Raw genomic sequence first — 25892 nt, 5'->3', positions numbered from 1 at the left:
TACAAAGAAGAAGAATTTAAGTGCCATATATTTTGCTGCTAGCTTTATAATGAAACTCCTGACTGAAAAACAGTTCTGAACAGTGACCAGTGGATTCTAGCAGTTCTCGTGCTAGAATCACTTTTCACTATTGTGATGAGGTTTTTACAAATGTAATCTTTGTCATGAACCATAACAGAAGTTCTTATTATGCGAGATGTGTTAGAAGCGAAATTTCTAGGACTTGTTTTCAACAGTGAACTAACATCCCTTGAACAAATACGAAAGAGTATCAATCATATTCTGTGCCTTTCTACCATCATGCTGACACTGCTTGTTAAGCAGTGTCAGCATGATGGTAGCAAATTCCCAAAAGGGATGTCAGGAATACATATCCATACTTAAAAGTAGAAAGAGTCATCAAAAGTGGGGAGGTAACAGAACCAAACCAAATATTTGTATTACTGAGTGAGCAAGCACTTTGTAGGGGTATAGTAGTAACGTTGCAATGCTGGATGTGGCATTGACTAATAGGAGAATAGCAGTTGAAGAAATAGAGATTTTTTAAAATATTGCTGAACCTCAATACAAACAGATTCATGGAATTAGATGGCATATCAACCCTTGTATTATGAGAATGTGCAAGGGAGTTATCAGCTCCTCTGATCAGTTTATTTAATTTAAGCCTCAGTACTTGGAAGTACTAAGGAGTGGAAAGAAGGCATTACAGTCCCACTGTGTAAAGGAAGCTCCAAGACAGAAGTAGCAAATTATAGGCCAATCAGCATCTCAGGAGTAATGATTAAGATTTTGGAAAATAGACAGAATTCAGGACTGGGCGAATAAAAATGTGATGCTCTGTATGGAACAACATTGTTTTTGTGAAGGGTAGGTCATACCTTAGTAATTTGTTACTTTTTATAATAAAGTGACAGTGGAATTGAATTAATGAAATGGCTACTCAGATACTGCTAGGCATTTGACAATTCTTCATATAACTTTATTGCCTAAATTGGAGAAAATGGAGATGAATATGAATCTGGTGATTCAGATTGGAAAGTGGCTGAAGGACAGCGATATCAGAATTGCTTATGGAGGAGACAAAATGTCAAGTTTGCGCCTGCAATTGATGCAAGGAGATGTGTTTTGGCATTAAGGGTAAATATTAAGATTAGTGATCAGAATTTGCTCCACCATTACCACGAGTTGCCTTGGTCTTGCACTACCTGTGGGATCAGCTAGTCTTGCATCAATTGCAGGCGCAAACTTGACATTTTGTCTGTTTGCTTACTTGGAAAAATGGAGTAAAACCAGGTTTAAAATTGCTTGGTATCTTTAACATAATTATACCCAAGCTAAAAATACTTTCTACTATGCTTATGGAGGAGTTGAATCCAGGAAAAGGTAAGTGACTAATGATGTACCACAGGGTTCTCTGTTGTTTAATTTGTGTACCAATGATACAGAAAATGATTTGACAGGAAACATTCAGTTGTTTACTGAGCTAAACTAGGAAGAGAAATGGTAAATGAAAGTAATGCACAGATCCTACAGGAAGACTAGCAGTATGGGCAAAGGTAAATTGCTGCTGATTTAATGTGGCCAAGTGTAAGGTGGTGCACTTCGGGAAGATATCACAAGCTGCTTACTGTATTGATGGAACTGAACTGCAGAAAACTGAAGAGGCCAGGGACTTGATGAGGGGAGGTAAATGTGGACAAGGAGTTGAAGTTTAGAGGGCTGAAAGTTTTTTCACTTGGTTATACTTTAAATTAAAGATTCCAAGAAATTATATTCTTGTTTAATCCTTTATCCAAGCATAAGCAAACAAAGTTTGCTTGTAAAATGTCTTCACGACTGGGATGCTTGTATATAGAGGGTAATTACTTCACATCAATTGCCTAGTATCCTATTCAAGGCACACATGTTTTCAGATGTGTATAATGCTATGCATTATGGGAAGAGTCCCTACCCAGACTGGTTTTGATCTTTATTGGGGTCTCTTCAGTGGGAGTCAAATCCGGAAGCAATACCAAGGTTGAAATAATGCAAAAGTCATATTTCCCATATATAAGTAGTGAAAAGGTGTATCACTTTATTATATTACTCTGTATCAGATGTTGAAAGTTTTTTCACTGAAATCTGTACCTTTGTCTGTTCACTAAAAGATAAATGTTTTAATATACAAAGCGTTTGCCAGATCCCTTGCTCTTGGGATGTTATTTTGGACAATATGGAAGATCTGTCTTGGTCACGAAGAACATAAATCTTGCATCAAGTATTTTTCATTTACAAAATCTGGGCTTTCTGAATATGACGTCTCCTATTAATCACAGAGTTCTGTGGAATGATACAAAGCCTACATTAGAGATTTCTCATGGAACATTTTTATTACTATTATTTATTTTTTACTTTTTTTTAAAAAAAATTAGAGATTGGTTGACTGTTTGGTACCTTACTAAAGCTATTGTGGCACTTTTTAGAATCTTTCTGTTAATTGTATAAATGGCTATTCCAATTTTTAGTGTGGTGAAGATGTCTTAGATAAAAGTTCTACACTTAAAATTAATTTATTTAATGTAAGTTATCCATTTCTTTTATCTGTGGTATTATGCTCTCTTATGTTTTTCCAATTCCAGAATAACATTAGTGTCCTCAAGATAATTTATTTCTGGCATTATTGACTAAGTGGATAGTGTCTGCATTCCAATTTTATTTTTTTTTCTATGCAGGTTTTCTTTACTGATGTTGATTCCAAAAAAATGCTTATTGCCATCAATAACGTATAACTCTGTATCTTGAATTTTGTGCCATTACTGTGAAAATATCTAGTTTCAGATGATAAAATTTATATAGCTAAAACTTCTTAATAGAAAAACAGATGATGGAGGATTATTGATGCTGCTTCCTTTCCTTCTTCGACAACACAAGACATGGAAAAATTGCAAGCTTCGCATATTTACTGTTGCACGTATCCTTATAATGTAAACTTTATTAGTTAATGTTTTCCGGTTAAAATAACTTGTTCTAAATAAAATTTAAAATATCAGTTTTTTAATATAGTAGCTGCTTTTATTTAAACAAAATAAAAATAAAAAAAAACATATTTACCAAATTTTAGAAGAAAATTTTTAGAATATTGCTGATTTACTTATGATATATGAATTCCTGTGATTTTAATAGCTTAGAAAGTAAAATTGTAAGCTGTGCTTATACTTCTAGGTTACACAAGACTGCTGGGTTTTTTTTTTTTTTTTTTTTTTTTTTTTTTTTTTTTTTTGCAGTCTTCTGTTTTCAGAATCCTGTGCAGTAATGATATCAGTTTTTATCTCTAGTATTAACTGTATCATATTATTATTATTAGATATGAGAATTAGAGAATGGTGAATGAATGGAATGGATTGCCTGAGCCATTTGTGAATGCTTTGTCTGTTGATGGTTTCAAAGATAGGTATGATATATATTAGGTTGTTTGGGTCTCCCAAGAGGAGTCTTTGGACTTCATGAAGGAGCTTGTGCAGTAGTAATAATAATAATATCCAGGTGGAAATAGAAATGGAAGAGCACAATGTTTTTTGCAAGGATAGAGAAGGGAAGGAGTGTGCTGCTGATAACAGCAGGGAAATTATTTACACATTAAGTAAGATGCAAGAGGGAAATAGTAGCAATGATTTCGAGACAATATGGTGAGAGGTTGAGGTTGACAGGAAGAAATATTTAGTTGGGCATTACTATATGCCAGGAAATGTGGAGAGTGGTGATAAAGAAATGTATGAGCAACTGGGTTAGTGAACAAGGGAAGGGTGATCATTATGGATGATATGAATTGTAGCAATATAGATTGCTTTGAAGAGATAGCATTGGGGAATAAGGAAAATGAATCTCTTGAGTTCTTGAGAAGCAACTTATCTTAGGCTGTGTGTGTAAAGTAGAGCATGCAAGGATAGAATTTCCTGGAAGAGAAAAATCACTAGCAGTGTGCCCAAGGGTCTATTTTGGGGCAGTCGTTATTTAACTTGTATATTAATGATATTAGGATGGGTTTAACTGGAGATATACAACTGTTTGCAGATGTTGCAACCTTATAGGATAGATTGTATAAGTGGGCAAATATGTGTGGAACTGTCAGTTCAGTGTTGGTGTTGCAAAGTGTAAGATTCTGAAATTTGATAAGCAACCATAGGATGCAAGGTATACATTTGCCGGGAAAATTGGTGGAGGTTGATGATGCAAGAGACCTGGGAATAGTAGTTGACAAGGATCTGTAGTTTTGAAGTCACAAGTTGTGAAGTCATCACATCAGATTATGAGAATGATACAGAGGACCTTAATGTGCAGAAATAAAGATATGGTTCCATTGTCTAAGGCCTTGATCAGGCCTCATATGGACTATTATGCATAGATTTGGTCCCCTGGTTTTCATGGTGATGAGGATATATTAGAAATGGTCCAGAGAAGTTTAACTAATGTGATAATTAGTCTGTGGGTTGTGAAGACTGCTTTGAAGAATGCAATTTACAAGGATCTTGAATAGGAGGAGAAGGAGAATGAGATTTTTAAGTTGGTAAGGTAGTTGTTACTGGGTTAATATGGAAAAAAAGATTCATAGAATAGAAAGTAGAACAAGGTGCCATCCCTGGAAACTCTGAAAAAGGAGCATGTGCATGGAGAGTGGAATACATTGCCTAACAGTGTGGTGAATGCTGATACATTGAATGAGTTTAAAGGATAATTTGATGGGTTTGTTTGTAATGTTGTGTACTTCCCATGATGAGTCTTTTGACTCCATGGAGATCTGGTGTTAATAATAATTTTTTAACTTATCTGTATGTTTCTCATTGTGTTAAAGAATTTTGATCGTTACATTCTGTTTGCACTTAATCTTCATTATTCTTTTTTTGTGTGTGTGTGTGGTTGGCAATGGGGCATTTTTATGCCACACTTGGAAGCTTACAGGTTATAATTATCTATTTTCCTTTCCTATGTTGGTTCTTTGGATCTAGCAAACATGTCATCATTGAAATCTAGATCATTTAGCTTATTTGTCCATTCCCACTGCATACTAATTCTTTCATCTATTGTATTTCTCATCACCAAGTTGTAGGGAAGAGTATACACTCTTCTCTTAGACCTCTTGTTTTTAATTTAGTTAAATTCCTGTTACATATTATCTTGACTTTATAATTTTACTATATTAGTTATTTTCTCTGATATGCCATAGTATTTCATTAATTTCCAAATTACTTCTTTGTTTATACTATTGAATACTTTTTCAGAATCGATGAATCCCAAATATTGGCACCTCTGCCATTCTGTTGATTGTTAAATAATTATTCTCAGAGTTATTATTTGATCTGCATGATTTAAGTCTGCTTGTTTTAAATACAACCAAGGAAAGAACATGCTTGTTCTTTCCTTGGTTGTATTTCACTTTCATGTCTCATTCTTCTTTCTAACATTCTAGTTATGATTATAATAACTGTGCTCAGAAGAGAGATTCCTCTCCAGTTTCTTTGCATTTGATAGTATCCCCTTTCTTTCATATTTTCACTAGTAGTCCTGTATTTTGGTCACTTATTACTCTTTTTTTTTTTTTTTCGTATTTCATTTAGTAGGTGGTACAGTAATTCTGTAAATTTATGTCTGCTTAAATAAAACAGATAAAAATTGCCAATTTTACACTAGCACTAAATTACTCCAACCACTTCTAATATAACCTTGAACCAGTATGTACTCTATTTTTCCCTGTATTCTTTCATAGCACATGGTGACTTGCTAGCAACTTTTGATGTGCTTTTTCTTTTCCACAGCTGTCTCTTTAATTTCCTGAGTCCACCATGGAGTTCTGATTTGCAGACAACTTTACTGCATGCATCCCAATCTGAATCGAATCAGTGTTTTCTTAACACCGAACAAAGATCTCTTGTAAAACATACAAGAAATGGTCATCCTGATTATACATGAATTTGCTGCAAAAGTTGAGGTTTGATTAATTCAGCTAAGTACTAATCCAAAAAATAAAATAAAAAGAACTGTATTCAAAACAGGGAAATTAGCATTATTCAGGAATTTGTAATTTTAAAAAATATTAATGATATTATGGCTAGAGTCCAGCATGCATGTTTGTTGTGCAGTACTCTTTGCATGCAGAAACAACACAATTCTGTATTACAGTTTAGAGACACATAGATCAAAATGTCAACAGTAGAATACCTATGAATCCTGGTAGTGTATCTTGAGAAATTATTTTAATAGATAAGTTGCTTAACTTGACATATTTTTCTAGAATTGGAGGATAATAGCATACAGATGAAAAAAGATTTAGCTATGTTTCTGTACCATTTACGCATTGAAGCTGAAGTGGAAGTAGTGGAAATGGTCAGTACTGTTAGCTTGAGTTAATATTCTTTTTTTTTGCACAATTCTTAATAAAAGTATCATACTAAAAAATGATAATCATATGAAAAGTAATATCTCTTTTTAATAACAGGGATAAATTTTGTTCAGAACAAAAAACAATACTTCCCTTGGACTTGGTTCTTTAATTTGACACAAGTCCACATGCACACTTCCAATAACATTTGGCTAGTTGTATTGTGATACATAATAGAGCTCAGTTCTATTGTGTATCTGATAGTAGAACTATCTATAATAGAACTGAGCTGTTTTGTGTATCATATTAGAACTGAGTACTTTCTTAATAGAATCACATTACCATCTGTATGTGAAGTGATGTCCTTTTAACACCTCAACCACTTCATGCTGCACCATTTTGGACCTCTAGTGGAAGACAGCAAAACTTCATGCAGGAGTTCAGGAAAAGGTGCCAACTGTAATAAGATGCCAAGAGAAAAATGCTACAATAATATGAATAATAAGGTGAAATGAGACATTATACAAAACAACATATAGCTTCTACTTATAAGCATATCAGAATTAAAGAAGAAATAGGAAGATAGTATAATATGAAATCAGGTGAAAGATAAAGAGTACGCGTTATTTCATTGTTATTCAACATCTATATGAATCATGTTGAAGAAAACTGGTGAAATATATCAAAATGGAAATATTCAGCTCAATCCTGCTGTATGCAAATGACATTATATTGTCAAATAAATCCATTATACCATTCTTCAGGATTCTCAAACCAAACTGAATAACTGCCAAATTTGGCATGTAAATTAGCAATAAAAAAATTAACACTGAAAATAGACAGAAACATGGAAAATGTCAGCAGCATCCGCAATGGAGAACTTATAACAATGAGTAAAATTTAACTATTTAGGTACTATTTTTGTTCAAAATAGCAAGTTTAATATGTCAGGTTGTAGTAGAGACAGGGATTGGTCACTGGAATAAATATGTTGAACAAGTGAAAAAACAGCTAAAACACTAAACTAGCAATATGCAAAACAATACTTAAACCAGGTTTAACTTACAAATCTCAAAATTGGGTTGTAAATAAAACATTTGATTGAAGGCCACAGATATGAAAATTCTGTGAAAAGTTATATAACTGAATAGGTGACCAAAATGGCAGAATCATATCATTAAAGGAAAATATTAGAAAAGTACTTGATATTGTTAACATTTAACATTCAAGAATGTGTTACCAAAGCTAATCTGATGCAGTGTAGTCACTTCGTTCTTAATATGAATGAAGCAAAATGGATGAAGAAAGGTTAACAAAAAAAAAGTTTGATGCTAGGAAGGCAAGGAAAGACCGAGAAGTAGACCAAGATCTAGGTTCTTGATACAGTTAGTAGTAGTTTATAATAGCAAGATCTAAAATCTGATGGTATTAGAGACCTGACAGGTAACAGATTGATTTTGAAAAATATTGTTGATAAAAAGCTAGTAATAATGGAAACTTATGTATTACAATATCCTGTACATTCCTTGAGGGTGGAGATAATGATGATACTAGCGTTGTATATCTTCAAAAAATAAATCAAATCTCTACATTTGTATGAGTTAATATATTGCATAATACTATTACAAATATATCAATGTTTTTTAATTTTTTTGAATGTACAAATGCAGTGTTTGATGTCTGCTGTGAGAAATTCAATATGTTCCTAACGATTGATATTTGATGATAACATAATAAATACTTGTACTCTTAAAACATAATTTTTTTCTGAATGTGAGTTGTGCTTTTAGATGGACTGTGATATATCTGCATACACGTATGAACGAACGCTGCTGATGGAACAACGAACAGAAATGTTGAAGCAATTGAAGCTTAGTGGCAGAAGAACTTTTAGTGATGTAAGTATGCAAATCCTCCTTAGTGCTCTTCATACATAGATTCTGATTACATGGTTTCAGCACTAACACTTACTCATTTAATAACACTGTTATGTGAGATAGCATATACAGCATGTCCAGCAGAATTCTAGCCAGTAATGAAATGATATAGCTTATAAACTAACACTGTAAAACACAAGGTTTTTTGTTCACAAATGCAGAACTCGCCCAAGTTGCCTGTGGGACAAATGATCTTACCTTCTGCATTGAGCTGTCATGTCACTAGAAATCAATACATACAATACAATACATACATACATAGCACTTCAAAAAAAAAAAAAAAGTACATTGTTGTTTTGGCACAGTCTGCAATACTCTGTTGTGCACATGGGGAAGGAGCAAGAACAAGGAGCCATCCCTGGAAGTTATACAAAAGGAAACTGTGAGCAGAGGGTGAGGAGTGGTTTCTTTGTATTGAGGGTGGTTGAACCATGGAATGCATTTGATAAAGTGGTGAGAGCATGAACATTCAATAAGTTCATGGAGTTTTATGATAGACTTTGTTTTCTAGGATGGGCCTCCCATAATGAGTCTTTTGACTCTATAAAGGTCCGAATCATAATAATAATAAAAATGACAAACCTAACTGCATCACACCACCTTCTCTGATGAGGGTTCTTTACTGGTACACTGAGTGTCCACTTAGTGATATCTGCATTACTGTGATTTTGATTAGCCTTTTTGAAAAATTTTAAATCATATTTAAAATTTGATCCTGTCTGTTAACAAGATATATGTACTTGAGAGTAAAGAACTTAACCCACAAAATGGCATGCCATGAACTAAATATTAAACAGAAACATGCATTCACTATCTTTTGTAAAATCCAAAACATTTTTACCTACTTTTTTTTGTATTTCATATTAATTTTTTTTTCTCCAGTTAGATAGGAAAACAAAAGATATTGAACTTACTTCACATTGCATGTAAATTTTTTCTTTTTCATTTTTTCTTGTAAATTTTTATTAAAATTTTCAAATTTTTTTATTCAAGTGTACATGTTCTTATTTTTATCTACATATTTTCTTTAAAAAAAAAAAAAAAAAGGTTAACACATATTTTTATTTTACATATTCTTTATTAATATGGATAGCAAGATGTAGCATGAATCGAACACAGAAGGTAACACAGAGTGAAAAGTACCTGCAAGATTTGATACTCTCAGTCAAGAGGTTGCATTCACAGAGTACATTTAAACAGTGATGCTACGTTTGTTAGGGATTTTCAAACACTTTAACATTTTTTTTATTATTATTATTATTAAAAATAAATTTTAGGAATTGTATGATTTTGAATTGGTAAATTGTTTGTGTAGTTATCTCTCTCTTTCACACACTTGCACGCATGCAAAAAAAAAAAAAGTTAGTGAATCTAAGAATTTATGGATGTGAATATCATATAACTACATATCACTGAATATGCCTGTTGTGTTTGTTTTTGTGCAAGTTTCAGAAAATATATTTTTCTTGTAAATTTTTATTAAAATTTTCAAATTTTTTTATTCAAGTGTACAGTCGTGTTCTTATTTTTATCTACATATTTTCTTTAAAAAAAAAAAGTTAACACATTTTTACATATTCTTTATTAAAATTCCATTTATATATTTTTATCACAGCAACATAAAGAAATGATTTTGATCAGAGGTTCAAACTCGTTGAGCTTTGTGAGCTGGATTAAAGCATAAACTAGATTTTGTGGGCTGGATGAGGACAATTATTCCTATTCATAGTGCATAAAAGCTGACTGCTGATTCTCTAATTGAGTGCATAGTTCAACAATTTTTTCTTTGCAAATATTTCTACTATAACCTTTAAATTTCTTTTCATGATTAGTTTCATAATGTTGTACATTGTACTCTTTAGCAACAGAAATTTATCTATTACAAATCAAACAGATCGGTTTACCATTCAATTTGACAAAAAAAAAATATAAATCTGCCTTTTTTTTTTTCACTATTCTACATTCAGTATCAACTTTTCTTTGCTTTGGCATAATGAGGTTAGGTAGATATAAAATTTTTACATAAAATAATTTGTAAAACTAAAATTATCTTTAGTGAAAGCAGTACACTGCCACTTATATACTTTGTTTAATGTAGCTTTGTTAGCATATTAGTTCCACAGGGTAAACACAGCTCCACAGCAAAAGGTTAAGCCTTAAACAGTTTATGTTTAACCCTTAACAGTTAAGGGTTAAAGATAAACTCTTTTTTAACCTCTTAAGTATATAATAACAGAATAATTTAAAATTAAAAAATGATAATAATAAATTTTTTTTTATAAAATTGAGCTGTGGGCCAGACTGAACATGACTGTGGGCATGATCCAGCCCATGGGCCATATGTTTTCCACCCCTGATTTAGATAATTTTATTATAAAAAAAAAAAAGTCAAATTTAGAAAAGTAAAATTCCACAAATTACACTACAAACAAGAACATAAGTCTTAACATGAATATGTGGTAGTCTCAGACTTCAAATTTTGTATTTGGAGCATTTCTATAAGGCATAACAACAGGAACAGCATTTCTGAATATGCTAAAAAAAAAAAAAAAATTATGCATCTTAGTTCAGAGATGAACTTATTTCACATGAGATGGTCAAAACTTGCTCAAGAAGACTAAGGTCGTAGCACCATAAATGGTGATTGTATCTTTCTCGTAATGCACATGCACGCCCATTACTGAAAATTAGTAAACATAATTAATCATATTAATAACTTAACATGTTTTATATTTTCATGATTTTAAAAATAAAAAAAAATTGTCAAAATCACACGCCATTTTTTTATGTTGCTCCCTCACATAATATATATATATATCTCAATCCCATACACTAGAGGTCTCAAACCTTATAACACTCCTTCCTCCCTGTGTGACATCTGTTCGTGGTAGAGGGGATCTCCCAGTAATGGTACTGTCCCTTTTCATTCTTCTTCTTTTTTCTTTGCTTTTCATCTTATATTCTTCATTCTACTTCTCCTCTGTGTTTTCACTATACTGTCTTCCTAGTGATATGGATCCTAGTGATAGTGATCACTAGGATCCATTTCCCTGCTGCCATTTTTGTCGCGCAGTGTGACCCATTGAACATTCGGAAAGGGAAATCCTGGTAGTCTTGCGTTACTTTGGTCTCTGATTTGGCAAGACAGGCAGTCCTGGATGGCTTGGCCAGGATCAATCAGCTAGTGGGTTTGCCTACAAAGGTCAATGGTGTTGCAGTAAATCTCCTTTCCAGGGTCGAGAGCCAAGGCTTGCTGTGGTGTTGGTATAGCATCCATGGTAGCTCTGGTGTTCCACTCCTGAGCACATTCATTCAGTCATTGCTTACCAGTCAGTGAACTTTCATGTGTGACTCCATGGTTGGTAGGGAGCTTTGGTTCCAAACCAAAAACTCCCTTGAGCATGAATTCATCCTCAAATGTTTCAGGGGCTCTAATAAGGTCCCAACCAAGTACTGATACCATAGATACTACATTTGATAACAGAAGTAAGAAACAAAAGATATGTGATACCAGTAGAAATGTACTAGTGTGTCAGATCACTCATGCAATAGTTGAAAAGCCAATAGGGAAAATGTCACCCTTCTTTATTCAGAAGAGTTTGGAAGGTCTGACAGTATTCTCTCAAAACTGTTAAGAAATTATGTTCTGGTGATATTGTACTAACATCATGTGGAAACCTAACCTTGACATGTAAGGATAAGGAAGTCATTTTGCTTCTTTATAAGGGCTTGATAAGTGGACTACTGTGTGCAGATTTGGTCTTCTGGGTTCCAAGCTAATAAAGATGTGGAAAGGATGCAGAGATGTTACAACGATTATATTGGGATCATGGAATTCAGATTAGGAGGACAGATTACAATTATGTGGACTACAGACTGGTTAAGAGGAGAAAGAGAGGTAGTATGATAAAGTTCTACAAACTTCTGAATGGTTGTGATAGGATATCATTTGATGATTTCATTACATGTAAGGTGAGAGGAGAACACAGGAGCGTCCATGGAAGTTGATTTGTTCACCACTAAGAAGTCGGTTGTAACTATATTTTTTTTCTCCCAGAGCAGTGAGTGAGTGAAACAGTATGCCTTCAGAGGTAGTGAGTGCATCTAGTGTCGGAGATGTATGATAGTCTCAGTTTAAGGGAACGTCTGGTAGCTGGTTTGGGTGATGTATAGCCTCCTTCAGTGAGTCCTTGACTTCATGGAAGTCTTGGATAATAATAATAATAATAATAATGACTGACGATTAAATAATCCTGTGATATAGAAACACTTCTGCACTATCAGCAAATATTGTAGCTTAGCTACTATAAAATTGTGGCAGTCATACCGCCAAAAGTAATCTGTTAATGCAGATGTTAACTGTGCTACTAGCAATCTTAATATTTATTTAAATAATCCAGTGCTAGTGGAGGATAGAACTACCACCAGCACTAATAAAATAAAATGAAAATATCAAAGTAAAAAACAAAGGGAAAAAAACCAAAGCACTTACCTTGCTGAAATTCTGAGGTCTCATCAATTGGAGAGTTGGAGGTAGGTGCAGAAGAGATACCAAGGTTGAAGGAATGCAGAAGTCATTTTTTTTCGATACCCAAATTCGATTAGTGCACCTCTAAAATTCGATTAGTACATAGGTGTACTAATCGAATCTTTAATGTGCATCTTAAAAATAAATGTTACAAATTTTAAGAGTTTTCAATCTATATGGCTTTTTTTTTAAAATAGTTAGTCTGTGGCTAACTATCTTAAAAAATCACTACCAGGATGAAATAATTTAGTTACCCGATTTAAAACATTTTACAAAGTTATTTTTAATGGCATACTATACTACTTCCATGTATACTATGTTCCAAATTTTTACCTCCAAAATTTATGTCATCTGCTATAGCATGCTCACAGATTCAAGACCCATCGACACTTATGCGCATGTCACAAAAAGCAGAATCCATTCCGATAATAGGGTAATCAATCCGTCTTTTGGAATGAGTTGTTTATAAAACTTAGATACCCATAAAATTGGGTAACTAAGTTAATTTTCCAACATGTAAAGTTAATTTTACATGTTGGAAAATTAACTTCTCTTTTATGATCATTGTAGTTTTGAAAGTGGTAACTATTTTGCTTGTATAACAGTTGGGAAATTTTATCTATAAAGCACATGATTTCGTATGTTGGCAATTTAATTAACGTCCAAGAGTTAATTAAATCTCATTCTGAAGAATTGAGTGATTCCGACCTGCTAAATTTAGATGCCCAGCGGGAAGATCCTGAAGAATATGAAGAAAATTTAACCACTGATAGTCAGCCAAAAGAGATTTCACAGAAACAATTTGAAAATATTTTTCGTACAATCAAAGTTTTTAAGCAGCAATGCTTGGAGGCTGACCCTGATGAAGAGAGAAGCAGTAAAATATACAGAAGAGTAGAAGAGGCAATACGGCCATACTGTCGGTTGTATGAAAAAAAAAGAAACAAAATGCCCCCAAACTATGTTAGCTCAATTCTTTATTAAGAAGTAGAATAATAAAATTTATATTCTGAAAATGTTTTGTTGTCTTTCAGCTTCATGATTTTCCTTTAACTAGGCTCTGAGACATACCTTAATTCTTTTATAAAAAAATTAAGGTTCAAAAAAGAAATTTGAGGAACGAATTATACTTTTTCCCATAGGTTATTATATTCGATTAGTGCGTTTTCGATTAATGCACCTGTTTTTAAGAACACATTAGGCACACTAATCGAAGGATTGCTGTATTTCCTTTATTCAAATAGCAATAAGGTATAACACATTATTGTTAAAATACTCTGGATTAGAACTAGTTGGAAAAAGTTTTTTTTACTTGATTATAAGCAGTTATTTGTTGATGAGTTTCTTTTGAGATGAAGCAAAAAATTATTCAAGCTTTGAAGAAGTCTGGAGAAGACAGTCCAATGAAACAATCTACACTTGCTACAATAGGCTAAGCTGCAGTTGTTTCTGTGCAACTGGAAGATTTCATAACATCAAAAACTGTGGTTCTTCTCTTTCACTGGACTTCCCACTGAGGGGAAAGATGACGAGTCATTCCAGTCAGTAAAAAAGGCCATTTGTTGCTTGAAAGTTGTTAACAACATTGCAGAATGTGGCATGGCCCTGATGGACAAATACAACAAACTGCACATCAATGATGAATACCAGAAACTGTCTTCAGTTTCTTTTGTTGGTCATTAGTGACTACAAGAAGTATCCCAACCACAAGAAAGCAACACTACTAAAATAACAGCAAGCAACAAAACCAGTAAATTTAAGAATTTAATATTAATTAAGAATTTAATATTTAATTTGATTTAATAAAGAATTTAATAAATAAAAAAATTTAATAAATTTTTTATTATTATTTTTTTTTTTAGTTAGATAGGGCTAAATGGCCTCGCCTACTCCCATATACGGGAATAAAAAGGCGTTAGCTGATTTTTTTTTTTTGACAGTAGTGCTATACATCTCTCATGCACATAAAAAGACTGGACTTATTTCTAAGTTGAGTCTTTTTATTTTAGTAAATGTTAGTAATTATTTTTGGTAATTTTTTTTACTTACTTCAGACCGTGAAAATGTATCTGTTTGGTTACAAATGTTAATACACAGTATCATTTGAAAAGTTTTTATGGCACTAGTGTGTATGAGTTAAATGATGGCCAAGTCTTCCTTGTTCATTGAGTTTAGAATGAGGAATTGTCTATGATGTAGTTTTTTCAATGTACTTCTTGCCAAGAGTGAATGATTTATGGCATCAAAGTGAGTGGAGGAAAGTGTGTCAGAAATGTTTCCTTTGCAAGTGCAAGAAATAAGTCGTGGAAAGTGGGACAGTGAAGTAACTAATATTAACAACATGAGGTAGGATAGTGAAAGTGTTGTAGAGAATGTGAAAGGAGTGGACAAAATATTATTATCTGAGACCTCCAGGGAGTCAAGGACTCATCGAAGGAGGCTGTAAATTACCCAACCCAGCTATCATACCTTCCCTTAAATTCATTTACACTAGATGCACTCACTACTCGTAAGGGCAAATTATTCCACTCACTCACTGCTCTCTGGGAGAAAAACCTAGCTTTTAACCCTTTCTTGACTGAGAACAGCCTTAACTTCCATGGATGCCCCTGTGTTCTCTCCCCACCTTCCATATAACGAAAAATTTCATCATTTGAAATTTTTAACTTTTGAAATAGCACCCATTCAAAAGTTTATAGACCTCTATCATATCACCTCCCCTCTTTCTCCTGTTAACCAGAGTCTGTAATCCACATACTCGCAATCTGTCCTCATAATCTAAGTCCCATAATCCGGATATATAATCTTTGTAACTCTTCTTTGCACCCTTTCCACAGCTTCTTTATCCCCTTGGACCCCAGAGACCAAATCTGCGCACAGTAATCCAAGTGTGGTCTTATCAAAGCCTTATAAAGAGGCAAAATTACTTCCTTGTCCTTGCATGTCAAAGTTCGCTTCAACATAGCAATTATCCTCTGAGTTGCATTTGCAACTTTTGCTATGTGACCTTTGAACTTTAAATTCTTATCCACCAATATACCAAGATCCCTTGCCTCTTCAGTTTCTTGTAGTATAATCCCACTAATATAATATGCCGCTGGACCTCTAATCACGCCAAAGTGCATAACTTTACACTTACTAACATTAAACTGATAGCCATTTTCATTTGCCCAGATTTCCAGTCTATTCAAATCATTTTGTAATTACCGAATATCAGTAGCATCCCTAATTGCCCTGCCTATCTTCGCATCACCAGCAAACAATTGCAAATCTGATGATAGACCCTGCTTGATGTCATTAATGTACAGATTGAACAGTAATGGCCCAAGGACTGAACCCTGAGGTGCACAGGTCACCTCAAATTTGGCAGATTCACACCCACTGTATACCACTTTTTGTTATCTGTCTGTCATCCATCCCCTGATCCAAGTCAAGAGTTTATATTCCAATCTCATATTCTCCAGTTTATGCAACAGCCTTTCATATGGTGTCCTATCAAATGCCTTACAAAAATCCAACCTTATCATAGTGTATCCATTCCCTTTATCCAACTTGGCAGTAACATTGTTATAAAATATGAACAAATTGCTAAAACATGATCTTCCTTTAGTAAACTTATGCTGCTCCATGCAGAGTATAGCTTGTTTGTCTACCCATTTCTGTATGTGAATTCTTACCAACTTCTCTAAAACCTTCACAACCACATCAGAGATACTGATAAGTCAGTGTTAGACACATTAGTTCTTGCACCACCCTTGTGCAATGGAAGTATCATACATTCCTTCCATTCCTGTGGTATCATTCCTGAGCTGAGACTCAAGTTATACAAATGTGTGAAAGGCCTAGCCAATTCACCTGAACATTCCTTTAACAAACGGGCAGATATTCCATCTGTCCCTATTGACAAATTCTTATCCAGGTTATGCAAGAGCTCTTCAACCTCATTTTCATGAACCTCTAACTCTTCATCCAACATAGCAGTAGCACCATGCTACATAGCTACATATACCTGGTTGATATATCTTAGCAAAGTGAGCACTCATTAACTGAACAATCTCCTTAACTTCCGACACTCATGTACCATTTGCATTCAATAAAGTTATTCTTGCACATTCCTTCTTTCTTTTGCTTGCAGCATAGCGATAAAATTCTTTTGGACCTTTAGTTTGCATGGCAATTTCTTTTCATACTCCGTTTTAGCTTTTCTCACAATACTCGTTACTTTTCTGGCCTGAGTTTTATATATTTCATAACTCCTCTCACTCTTATTCTTTCCACATCATCATCTTCTTGTGGATCTGTAGCTTAATAAGGCTGCACATTCATTTCACTCCCAACATATTTATTCTTCGAACACTAGGGATACATTCAGATACCGCCTTATTCAAGCACTTTTTCAAAGATTCCCATGCATTGCTGACATTATTTCCATTCAGTAACTGATACCATGGGATCAAAGATAGTATTCTTCTAAGTTGATCATAATTACAGCTTTGTAATTCAGCATGTAGCCTGATTTAATCGGAGCTTCAATACAAGTAAATACTTCCCAAGAAAGAACAGTATGATCACTATCACCAGTTGGTGGTAAATATTCTTGACAGAGATCCCTTCTGATGCTATGACCAAATCCGACACTCTTTGACCTCGAGTTCCTTCTTTAACATGCTGCTTGAGAAAGTTATTTTGCAACAATTCAATAAATTCCTGTTCTTTCTGATCACGAGATTTCTCTTCTACCCAATCAATGTTTGGAAAATTAAAGTCACCCATAATGATCATTTGCTTGGTACCCATAAGGCTAAATTGGTGATGCATTTCTTTGTTCCCTACAACTGAGCTGCCAGGTCTGTAGCAACACCCCTACAGATATATGAATAAGAATATGAAAGAAGTTGCTGAAAGCAATGTAGATGATGTGTTTTACAGCAAGGAGTGAAATAATATGCTTACACAGAGTCCTTAACAGGACGAAACATGATCTGCAGCAATTGGAGAAATTATTGGCATGTAGTTATGAGATGAAATATTTCATCTCAGTCACTGAGACCTCTTCAGGGATTACAAATAACTCTTTTAACACATACATAAAGACAACACAATACTAAATGAAACATGTGGGTGACTAAACTCCTATCCAGATGATGTGAGCTGGCTTACTTCAGAGAGACAGGTAGATCAGCCACCATTCCATTTAGAACACAAATCATACATCTGGAATCACAACTGTGGTCGATCTGGCCTTGCAGACCGTGTATTGGATATAACCCACAGGATAAAACTTTTTTTTAGAACCTGTGGTGGCACTCAGAAATGAACTGAATATAAATAAATACGAATGCATAAAACTTCCCAAAATTTGAGAAACAATTGTCAGAGGTCCCACTTGACATCCTAGGTGACCTTCAAACACCCATAAAGGGTGTACCACGTAGATAGGACTTTAAAGCTACCCACGTCTTTCATTTAGTATTGTGTTGTCTTTGTGTGTGTGTTATAAGAGTTATTTGTAATCCTTGAAGATGTCTTAGTGACTAAGATGAAATATTGGAAGGATTAAAATTAGTTTTAATCCTTTCCTAGTGCTGTAAATATTCTCTTAACCACGCTACCGGCCAGGACTTATATTTACGTCCAAGTTATCATGGATACGAAGTGCATGTTAAAATTGTAATACCATTGATATTACAATGAAATATGATGGATACGAAGCGTATGAGGATGTGCATTTGATCCATAATGGCTGGTAAGGTGGTTAAACCTCCAACATGATGTCCTCACATCACTTAAGCCTTAACACACAGTGCTCACTTATTTCTCTGTGCTGTATTCATTCCATTAAATGCAATTTGAGTATTACATGGGGAATTCAATGATAAGAGTTGCACTTAATGAGAAAGTTGTACTTAAAGGAAAATGTGAATACCATGCATTGACAGATTAGTACAATGAGGGAGTGCAGGCCAAGCAATTATTATGGAGGACTTCAGCTGTAGAGATATAGACTGGATTGGAAGTTGAAACAGGTATGAAGATCAAAGATGCCAGTGAACTATTACCTTGCAGAAGAAAAGAGCGAAAGACTTGATTGTTTTAGCAGGCACAAATGATTTGAAAGGTGAAACATATTCAATGAGAGAAGATATGAAAGAGTTGCTGATAGAAACAAAAAAAAAAAAAAAGAATGGTAAGAAAGTAAAGATTAAGTATGCTGCCTCAGCATGATAAGACAGAATTGAGAAGCACATGATTGTCAATGAGAAGATTGTGAAGGAGGAATTGGTGTGGGTTGGGTTGGGAGGTTTATAAATGTCTGAAGTGAATTTGATGAATGAAAGGACTTGTATATGCCTGATGGACTGCATTGAAAATTGTTTAGGTGTTTGGAGAAAGTTGTTCATGGGAGGTTGGAAGTGCAAAATCAGGGGTAAGCAGTCAAGTGTGGGTTCAGCCACCCATTGACAGATGACTGTGCAGTGCTGGATGCAGTTTCTCAGTATTAACTATAGGTCTGAGGAGATGCTGAAATGCTTGAACACAAATGCAGGAAATATCAGAAATAAAGGAGAGGAGTTTTGGGCATTGGTCAGCTCAACCTAGCCAAAAATTATAGTCATTAGCCATCCCTGATAAGCAGAAAATGCAGTAGTATAGGGATAGAATGTTAAGGATATTGTGTTTTTAGAGAAGATAGAGGGAATAGGACAGGTGGTGGGTATTACTGATGATAGCTGAAGAATGTCAACCAACAAAAATAGAAATTAAGGAGGATATTAAGGTCTTGAGGAAAACCAAATATTCTCTTGGTTGCTGCTATTGAACAAGAAGTCCACAGGAAAATGTGAATGCCATGAATTGACAGATTAGTACAAGTGCAGGGCAAGTAATTATTATGGAGGACTTCAGCAATAGGGATATAGATTGGATTGGAGGTTGAAAAGGGGGACATGACATGATGAATGTGGAATTTATACAGTTGTTAAGGTATAATTACCTTAAACAGCATGTCCTGGAGGGACCAGGGGTTTGAGTGTGTTGGATCTGGTAGTAATACCAGCCTCCTCACAGTCTTATTCTGGGAGGTTGCTAAACATGGAATTCTGTCAAGAATGGGTTTGTGTGCACAGACAGCTTCGTTAGTGTCAGCCAGGAGAATGCGGGTGGCAGCAGGCTGTTCCCATAAGAGTGAAGCTTGTGCACCTGTAAATGCAGAGAGCCTTCAATGAAGTAAACCAGTGTTTCAGTTTGTCACACACACATTTTTATCCCATTTGCAGTCATCATGGAAGGGAGAGACTAATAATTAGTTTTATCAAATGAAGCTCTGAAATTAAATTGCATCAGTCTATTGTATGCAGGTTCTGTACAGAGAGAGGTTCTTGCTCAGCTTCATATAGATCATATAATCATAGTCATTTCACATACTCCTTCCAGTTGCTGGGGGTGATGATGTGTATGCATTAGTTCTGTAATACCAGACCAGTCATAAGTTTAAAAAGCAAACAAACATTTGGTGAGTCTGATAAACCATATATGTATTATTTTTATTTTTATCATTCTTTTTTGTAAAATAGGCTTTTATTGTTGTTTGTTTTATCCTAGAATCTCCCATTTTCATATTTTACTGGCATCTACCCAGCAGCATGGAAGTTGGTTATCCAATCAGAGTGTAGAGTGGGTGGGGACATATGATGGCAGGAGGCCTCAATGCCAGACACAATCAAAATGTCTTAGAAATATTGAGAGAGGGAGAGATAACATGAGTTTCTTCAAATCTTTCTATGGCCTGAGTCCACGGGTGAGTTAGATTAGCCAGGAGGTTGGCTGTATAATGAGAATTGTGGAATCCATATTGGTGATCGCTAATTAACTGATGAGTCTCCAGGTAATGAAGAAACTGGTTATTGATAACTTTCTCTATCACTTTTGAAAGTACTCAGGTAAGAGCAATGTGACGATAGTTTTAGATGGCTGGCTTTTGTATTCCTTTTTGGGTACAGGCTTGCTTCCATGCTGTTGGGTAGATGCCAATAGAAAGTTTATTTAGATGATACAAGGATAGGTGTCAAGTCTTGAGCACAACTGGAATACTATCTCGAACAGGAGCATTATTAGTATCAGATTAATGAGGATTTTTCTGATGTTCTTTTTGCAAAAGTTCAGAAGAGGCATTAAGTAGACAGTGTGGAAGTATGGGAGGTGATTCGCTTTAATTATCCAGGCAGGAGTAGGAGGGAAAAAACTGGTGCCAAGAGGTCTGCCTTTTCCTTGGGTGAGGTTACCATAATGCCATCAGGATACAAGAGAGGTGGCATCATGGAAGGACAGAAGTTACATCCAACAGCCTAAGCAAGGGACCAAAAGGCTTGACTGCCAGTTGAGAGGGAGGCGAGTTTATTGCATTTCATTCTTATGAAGTCTATTTAAGAATCATTGATAACTTTTTTACTCGTGCTTCTATCTATTGTGTAAGCTAAATGAGAAGATAGTTTCTAATTTAAGCTATTGAATATAAGCTGCATTTTTATCATGGACTGCAGAGGCACATTTTTTGAGAACCTGGGCTTGGATACAGGTCAGGAGTTTGCAGTGGAGTGGTGAGTGAAGGCTCTCATTCCAGTGAGAATTATTTTAGTTATTAGTTCAGTGTAGGTGCTTTGATCATAAAAGCAAAAGCAGTAACCTGACCATGGAAAAGCAGCATAAAAATTCCAGGTCATCCCAGTTGGCACAATTATAGTGCCATAGGGTACGAGGCTGAGATTGGCTGGGAGGAGGATGAACTGTAGAAAAAGGAGACTTGAATAAGATTGTGGTCAGAGTTGCCAAGGGGAGAGCAGACATCCATTGTATATTTGGAGGGAGAATTGGTTAAGAAAAAAGAACATTGGTAGAATGATTGGTATTGTCTGATATTCTGGTTGGCAGATTGACTATTTGTGTTAGATCATTACTGATGACAAATGATTCAGCTTCCCTTCCAGCTTGAACTGTGAAGCAGGAGTAAGGAAGCCAGTTTGTGTTATAGATATTAAAATCTCCAAGGAGGGACAATCTTACAATTTGGGTAATTAGTAAGAAATCAGTTTTTAGTGATAGGTTGTCAAAAAAGGGCAGCAAGATTTTCACAGTTAGGAGAGTGGTAAAGGTGACAAATGAAGGCTGTAAAGTGTGGCTAGAACTTGTTGGTAGTTCCAAGGCAAACAAAGAAATTTTTCACAAATCTTTCGGGCACTTAGCAACAAGCAGCTACAATACACTGCCTAATAAAATTAAATCTGTAACTTCAGGACACTCTTTTAGAAAAAGATTGAGAGACTACCTCATGGCACTAAATAATATTGATTTATTTTAAACAAATATTATAGAATGCTCTAAATGTTATTTATTATAGCTCATTTATATGCTGGATGTATATGTGCCCTCATAGATATAGTCACTAATCAATTGACTGTATTGCCTACATTTCTATTTCTGTAGTAACCAATATGGCCATGGCCCTTGGTTACTCATATTATACTCTTCCTTGTAATCTATTTCCATTTTCTGATTTTTATCTCTGTTCCTTATTCCTATTATCTGTTGTATTATATTTTCATTTGTAGTACTTCAGTGTTAATAATAAAAATTCATTCATTCATTTTCAGATATTTCAATTACATTTCCTATCTGAACCAGAAAATGAACTATTATTATTATCATCCTAAGACACCATGCAGTCAAAGACTCATCTAGGAAGTCCTTTTGTCATACACACAGCTCATACCTAGTCTTAAACACACTCAAATTCTCTTCAGACACCACCTTCTCAGGCAAGGCATTCCAATCATTCACAACTCTGCATGCAAAAAACCTGTTATCACTCTCCTGCTCACACCCTCCTTATACAGCTTCCAGAGATGACCTCTGGTTCTCCCCTGATCTCCCACTGTTTTCTGTAAAACCTCTTCTACATTGATACTCTAACAACCCTTTATCAATTTATAGGTCTCTACCCCTCTTCCTCATATCCACTAGACTCTGTAAATTGCATCTTCTCAACCTTTCCTCATATTCGAAATTCCAGAAATCGGAAAACACCTTAATCACCTCTGAACTCTTTCCAATATATCTTCGTCCTTTTGAAAACCAGGTGACCAAATCTGTGCACAATAGTCCATGTGTAGCTTAATCGGAGCGTTATTCAATGTAACAAGAATCTCGTTACTTCTACAAGTCAGTGTCTTCTGCATCATTCCCAGAATTCCTCGTGTTGTCCTCACAATTTTGGCAGTGCATCCCCTAAATTTCAGATCCTTAGCTACTATTGCCCCAAGATCTCTTATTTACTCCACTTCCAACAATATATCCCCAGCAAGTCCGAGTTCTACATCCCATCTTTGTTTCCCAAATTTTTAAAACCTTACATTTTGAAACATTGAACTTTTAAGGCCACAACACCTTCTCTACTCTTCATAGTTTGTCCCAACTTTGCATCATCTACAAACAACTGAATATCCCCATCCAAATCTTTGTCTATATCATGAAATAATATCCCCATACACAACTTGCTGATACCTATCAGATAGCCAGTCTCCAATCCAATGCACTAATCTAATATCCAACCCCATCTGCTCTAATTTGACTGTCTACTTATCATGCAGTAATCTGTCAAAAGCCTTTGCAAAATCTGAGTATACTACTGTGTATCCCTTTCCTCTATCCAAGGAAGCTATCATTTTAGTAATCTACTCACTTATTGTGATAAGTAAGTAGATTACTAAAACATGACCTCCCCTTTAGCAAATCCTTCAAAGATAATATGATTGTTGTCAACCCAATTTTGGATCCTAATTCTCACCAGTTTCTCCAACACCTGACACACAGATAGGCCTATAATTCGATGCTTCAGTTCTATCACCTCCCTTAAAGCGGGCACAATCTTGCCTTCCTTCCATTCCTTTGGAACGCAACTTTTTTCGATTAAGGCCAATAATGATATTTACAAAGACAGAAGGTCCTAAGAAATCATTTGGATATTACATCTATCTAATGATATGTTTAGTATGATATTATATATATTAAGTTTTTGTATGATCATATAAATTATATAATTATTTATGCAATTTATTTTACACTTTTATGATTAATCTTTTCTTCAGTTAAAGAATAATGCTATTGTAAAATTCGATGTAGCTAGCTTGGAATTGTACAAGCGCTTTACGTCGACCTTTACCGAGGTCACATCTCAAAAGTTTGTATTGTGAAAATAACCTTTGTATAAAGAATTATATAATCTTATGGAAAATTTAACCTGCCCAAAATGTAGCAAACAAAGAATGGCTAAAGTTAGTAACAACAAAAGAGAATGCTATGTCACTGGAAACTGTATGTTATTGTTATAACTAAGTGCTTTGGCAACCTTTGTTTACAAGCTCTGTGTATGCCCACCTTCAAGGTCGTTCTTAAAAGGGTCGGTGTGGATCAGACGAAGTTCTGCTGTCCGACAAATCGGATTTATGAAGTGCACCAGGAGAAGAAAGAACTAGTCGGCTTTAGCAGAAGATCAAGGAGTCGTGCCGAATTCTTTGGGGGTCTCAGCCCTTCGTGCAAGGTCCTGGAGGTGAAATAAAAAGGCATGGACGAGAGCCTCGAATTTGGGCAGTAATATCGGCAGTAGGAACAGAGGACACAACTATACCGTGAGGCCACACCAGAGGTCAAAGGGCTGAAGGAATGAAGAGAAGGTCACCGATGAATACACCTGAGGCAGTCTAGATTGGATGTCGGTGCAGCGGGAGGTCAACCGAAGCCAGTAACTGCAGAGCGAACTTCAGTGCTGAAAAACTTGCACCGCCATCTGGATGAGATCGCATGTGCTCTGTATGCTGAAACCTCTTACTCGAGCTATCGACTGCCAAAAATTTGCATTCCAAAGCCTGCCAAAATTAACTGAAGAAAAAAAATCTCCCAACAAAAATTTTAAAAAAAAAATGGAACAAATAATAAAAATACATCCCAACCATCCTAAATAATTCTTTCTTTGAAGGTTACATGGTGGTCCGCATTCACTGAAGAATTTATGGAGACAACACAGATGTTGGAGTAATTACTTTACTTTTAATTATGAATAATACTCGACATTTTGACCTCTGTATTGAGGTTATCGATACAAGAAAACATATATATTCACAGGACATAAGCTACATAACACTATACATTGGATATTTTGTGGTATTATGTAGTATTAATAATAATACATACCACATTCGGATTAAAAAATCCGAATGCGGTTCAATTTTAATTTGATGAACAGCTAGATTGCCATAACATCTAATGGACTATTTTGAGTAATTTCTCATTTCTTGTGTTTAAACTTTTAGTTACCTGTAACCCCTGAAGATGTAAGGCAAACGACATACAAAACTTATCGTGCTTGTTTATCTTTATTTCTCTTAATAAACATGTGGCCACAATACTGAAATCTTTCTTTTGAATCAGCAGTTTTGTTCAGAATTATTCAAAAATAATGGAACTGGAAATTTCTGACTTTAACTAGGTTACTCTTGGGGCATAAGTTACAGTGTGGCTTATGAGAATTGTTTCTTCTTGTAACCTTCAAAGAAAGAATTATTTAGGATGGTTGGGGTGTATTTTTATTATTTGTTCCATTTTTTTTTTTTTTTTTTTAAATTTTTGTTGGGAGATTTTTTTTTTCTTCAGTTAAAACACTAGTATTTTTATGATCGACTTTCATGTGTAGGGTATAATTTAAAGAAGCCAAGAAATTATATTCTTGGTTTAATCCTTTATCCAAGTGTAAGCAAACAAAGTTTGCAAGGGAAGTAACTTCATGACTGGCCAACTCATATATTATTTCTTATTATTTTGTGAGACCTCCAAGGATTCCAAAGACTCGTCAAGGGAGGACACCTACTCTACAACTCTCCATCTTCACCACTCCGTCCACCAACTACATTGAACCTTTACTACCATCGTCGTCATCTACATCAACACTGCCACCACCACTAGTATTTTCTGTCTGTAAATTGTTGGGCTGATTTGTCTGTATATAGAGGCTAATGACTTCTCATCA

The 25892-nt window shown here is 34.8% G+C and overlaps 1 protein-coding gene across 1 annotated transcript in view; it reads left to right on the top strand.

Annotated features, from left to right (window-relative positions):
• The window catches only part of LOC150103500 (solute carrier family 12 member 4-like), a 336194-nt gene that overhangs the window by 270700 nt on the left and 39602 nt on the right, over positions 1-25892 (top strand). Inside the window, exons 21-23 of the mRNA XM_090397527.1 lie at positions 2861-2950; positions 6266-6357; positions 8143-8250. Of these exons, the coding sequence (XP_090253653.1) occupies positions 2861-2950; positions 6266-6357; positions 8143-8250 (290 nt within the window). The remainder of the gene's footprint in view (positions 1-2860; positions 2951-6265; positions 6358-8142; positions 8251-25892) is intronic.

This window comes from Typopeltis vanoorti, chromosome 9, assembly GCF_054136105.1.
Source record: "Typopeltis vanoorti isolate ZY-2024b chromosome 9, IOZ_Tvanoo_1.0, whole genome shotgun sequence".
NCBI lineage: Eukaryota > Metazoa > Arthropoda > Arachnida > Uropygi > Thelyphonidae > Typopeltis > Typopeltis vanoorti.
Note: the sequence above shows the minus strand (reverse complement) of the source record. Positions and strands in the feature narration are given on the sequence as shown.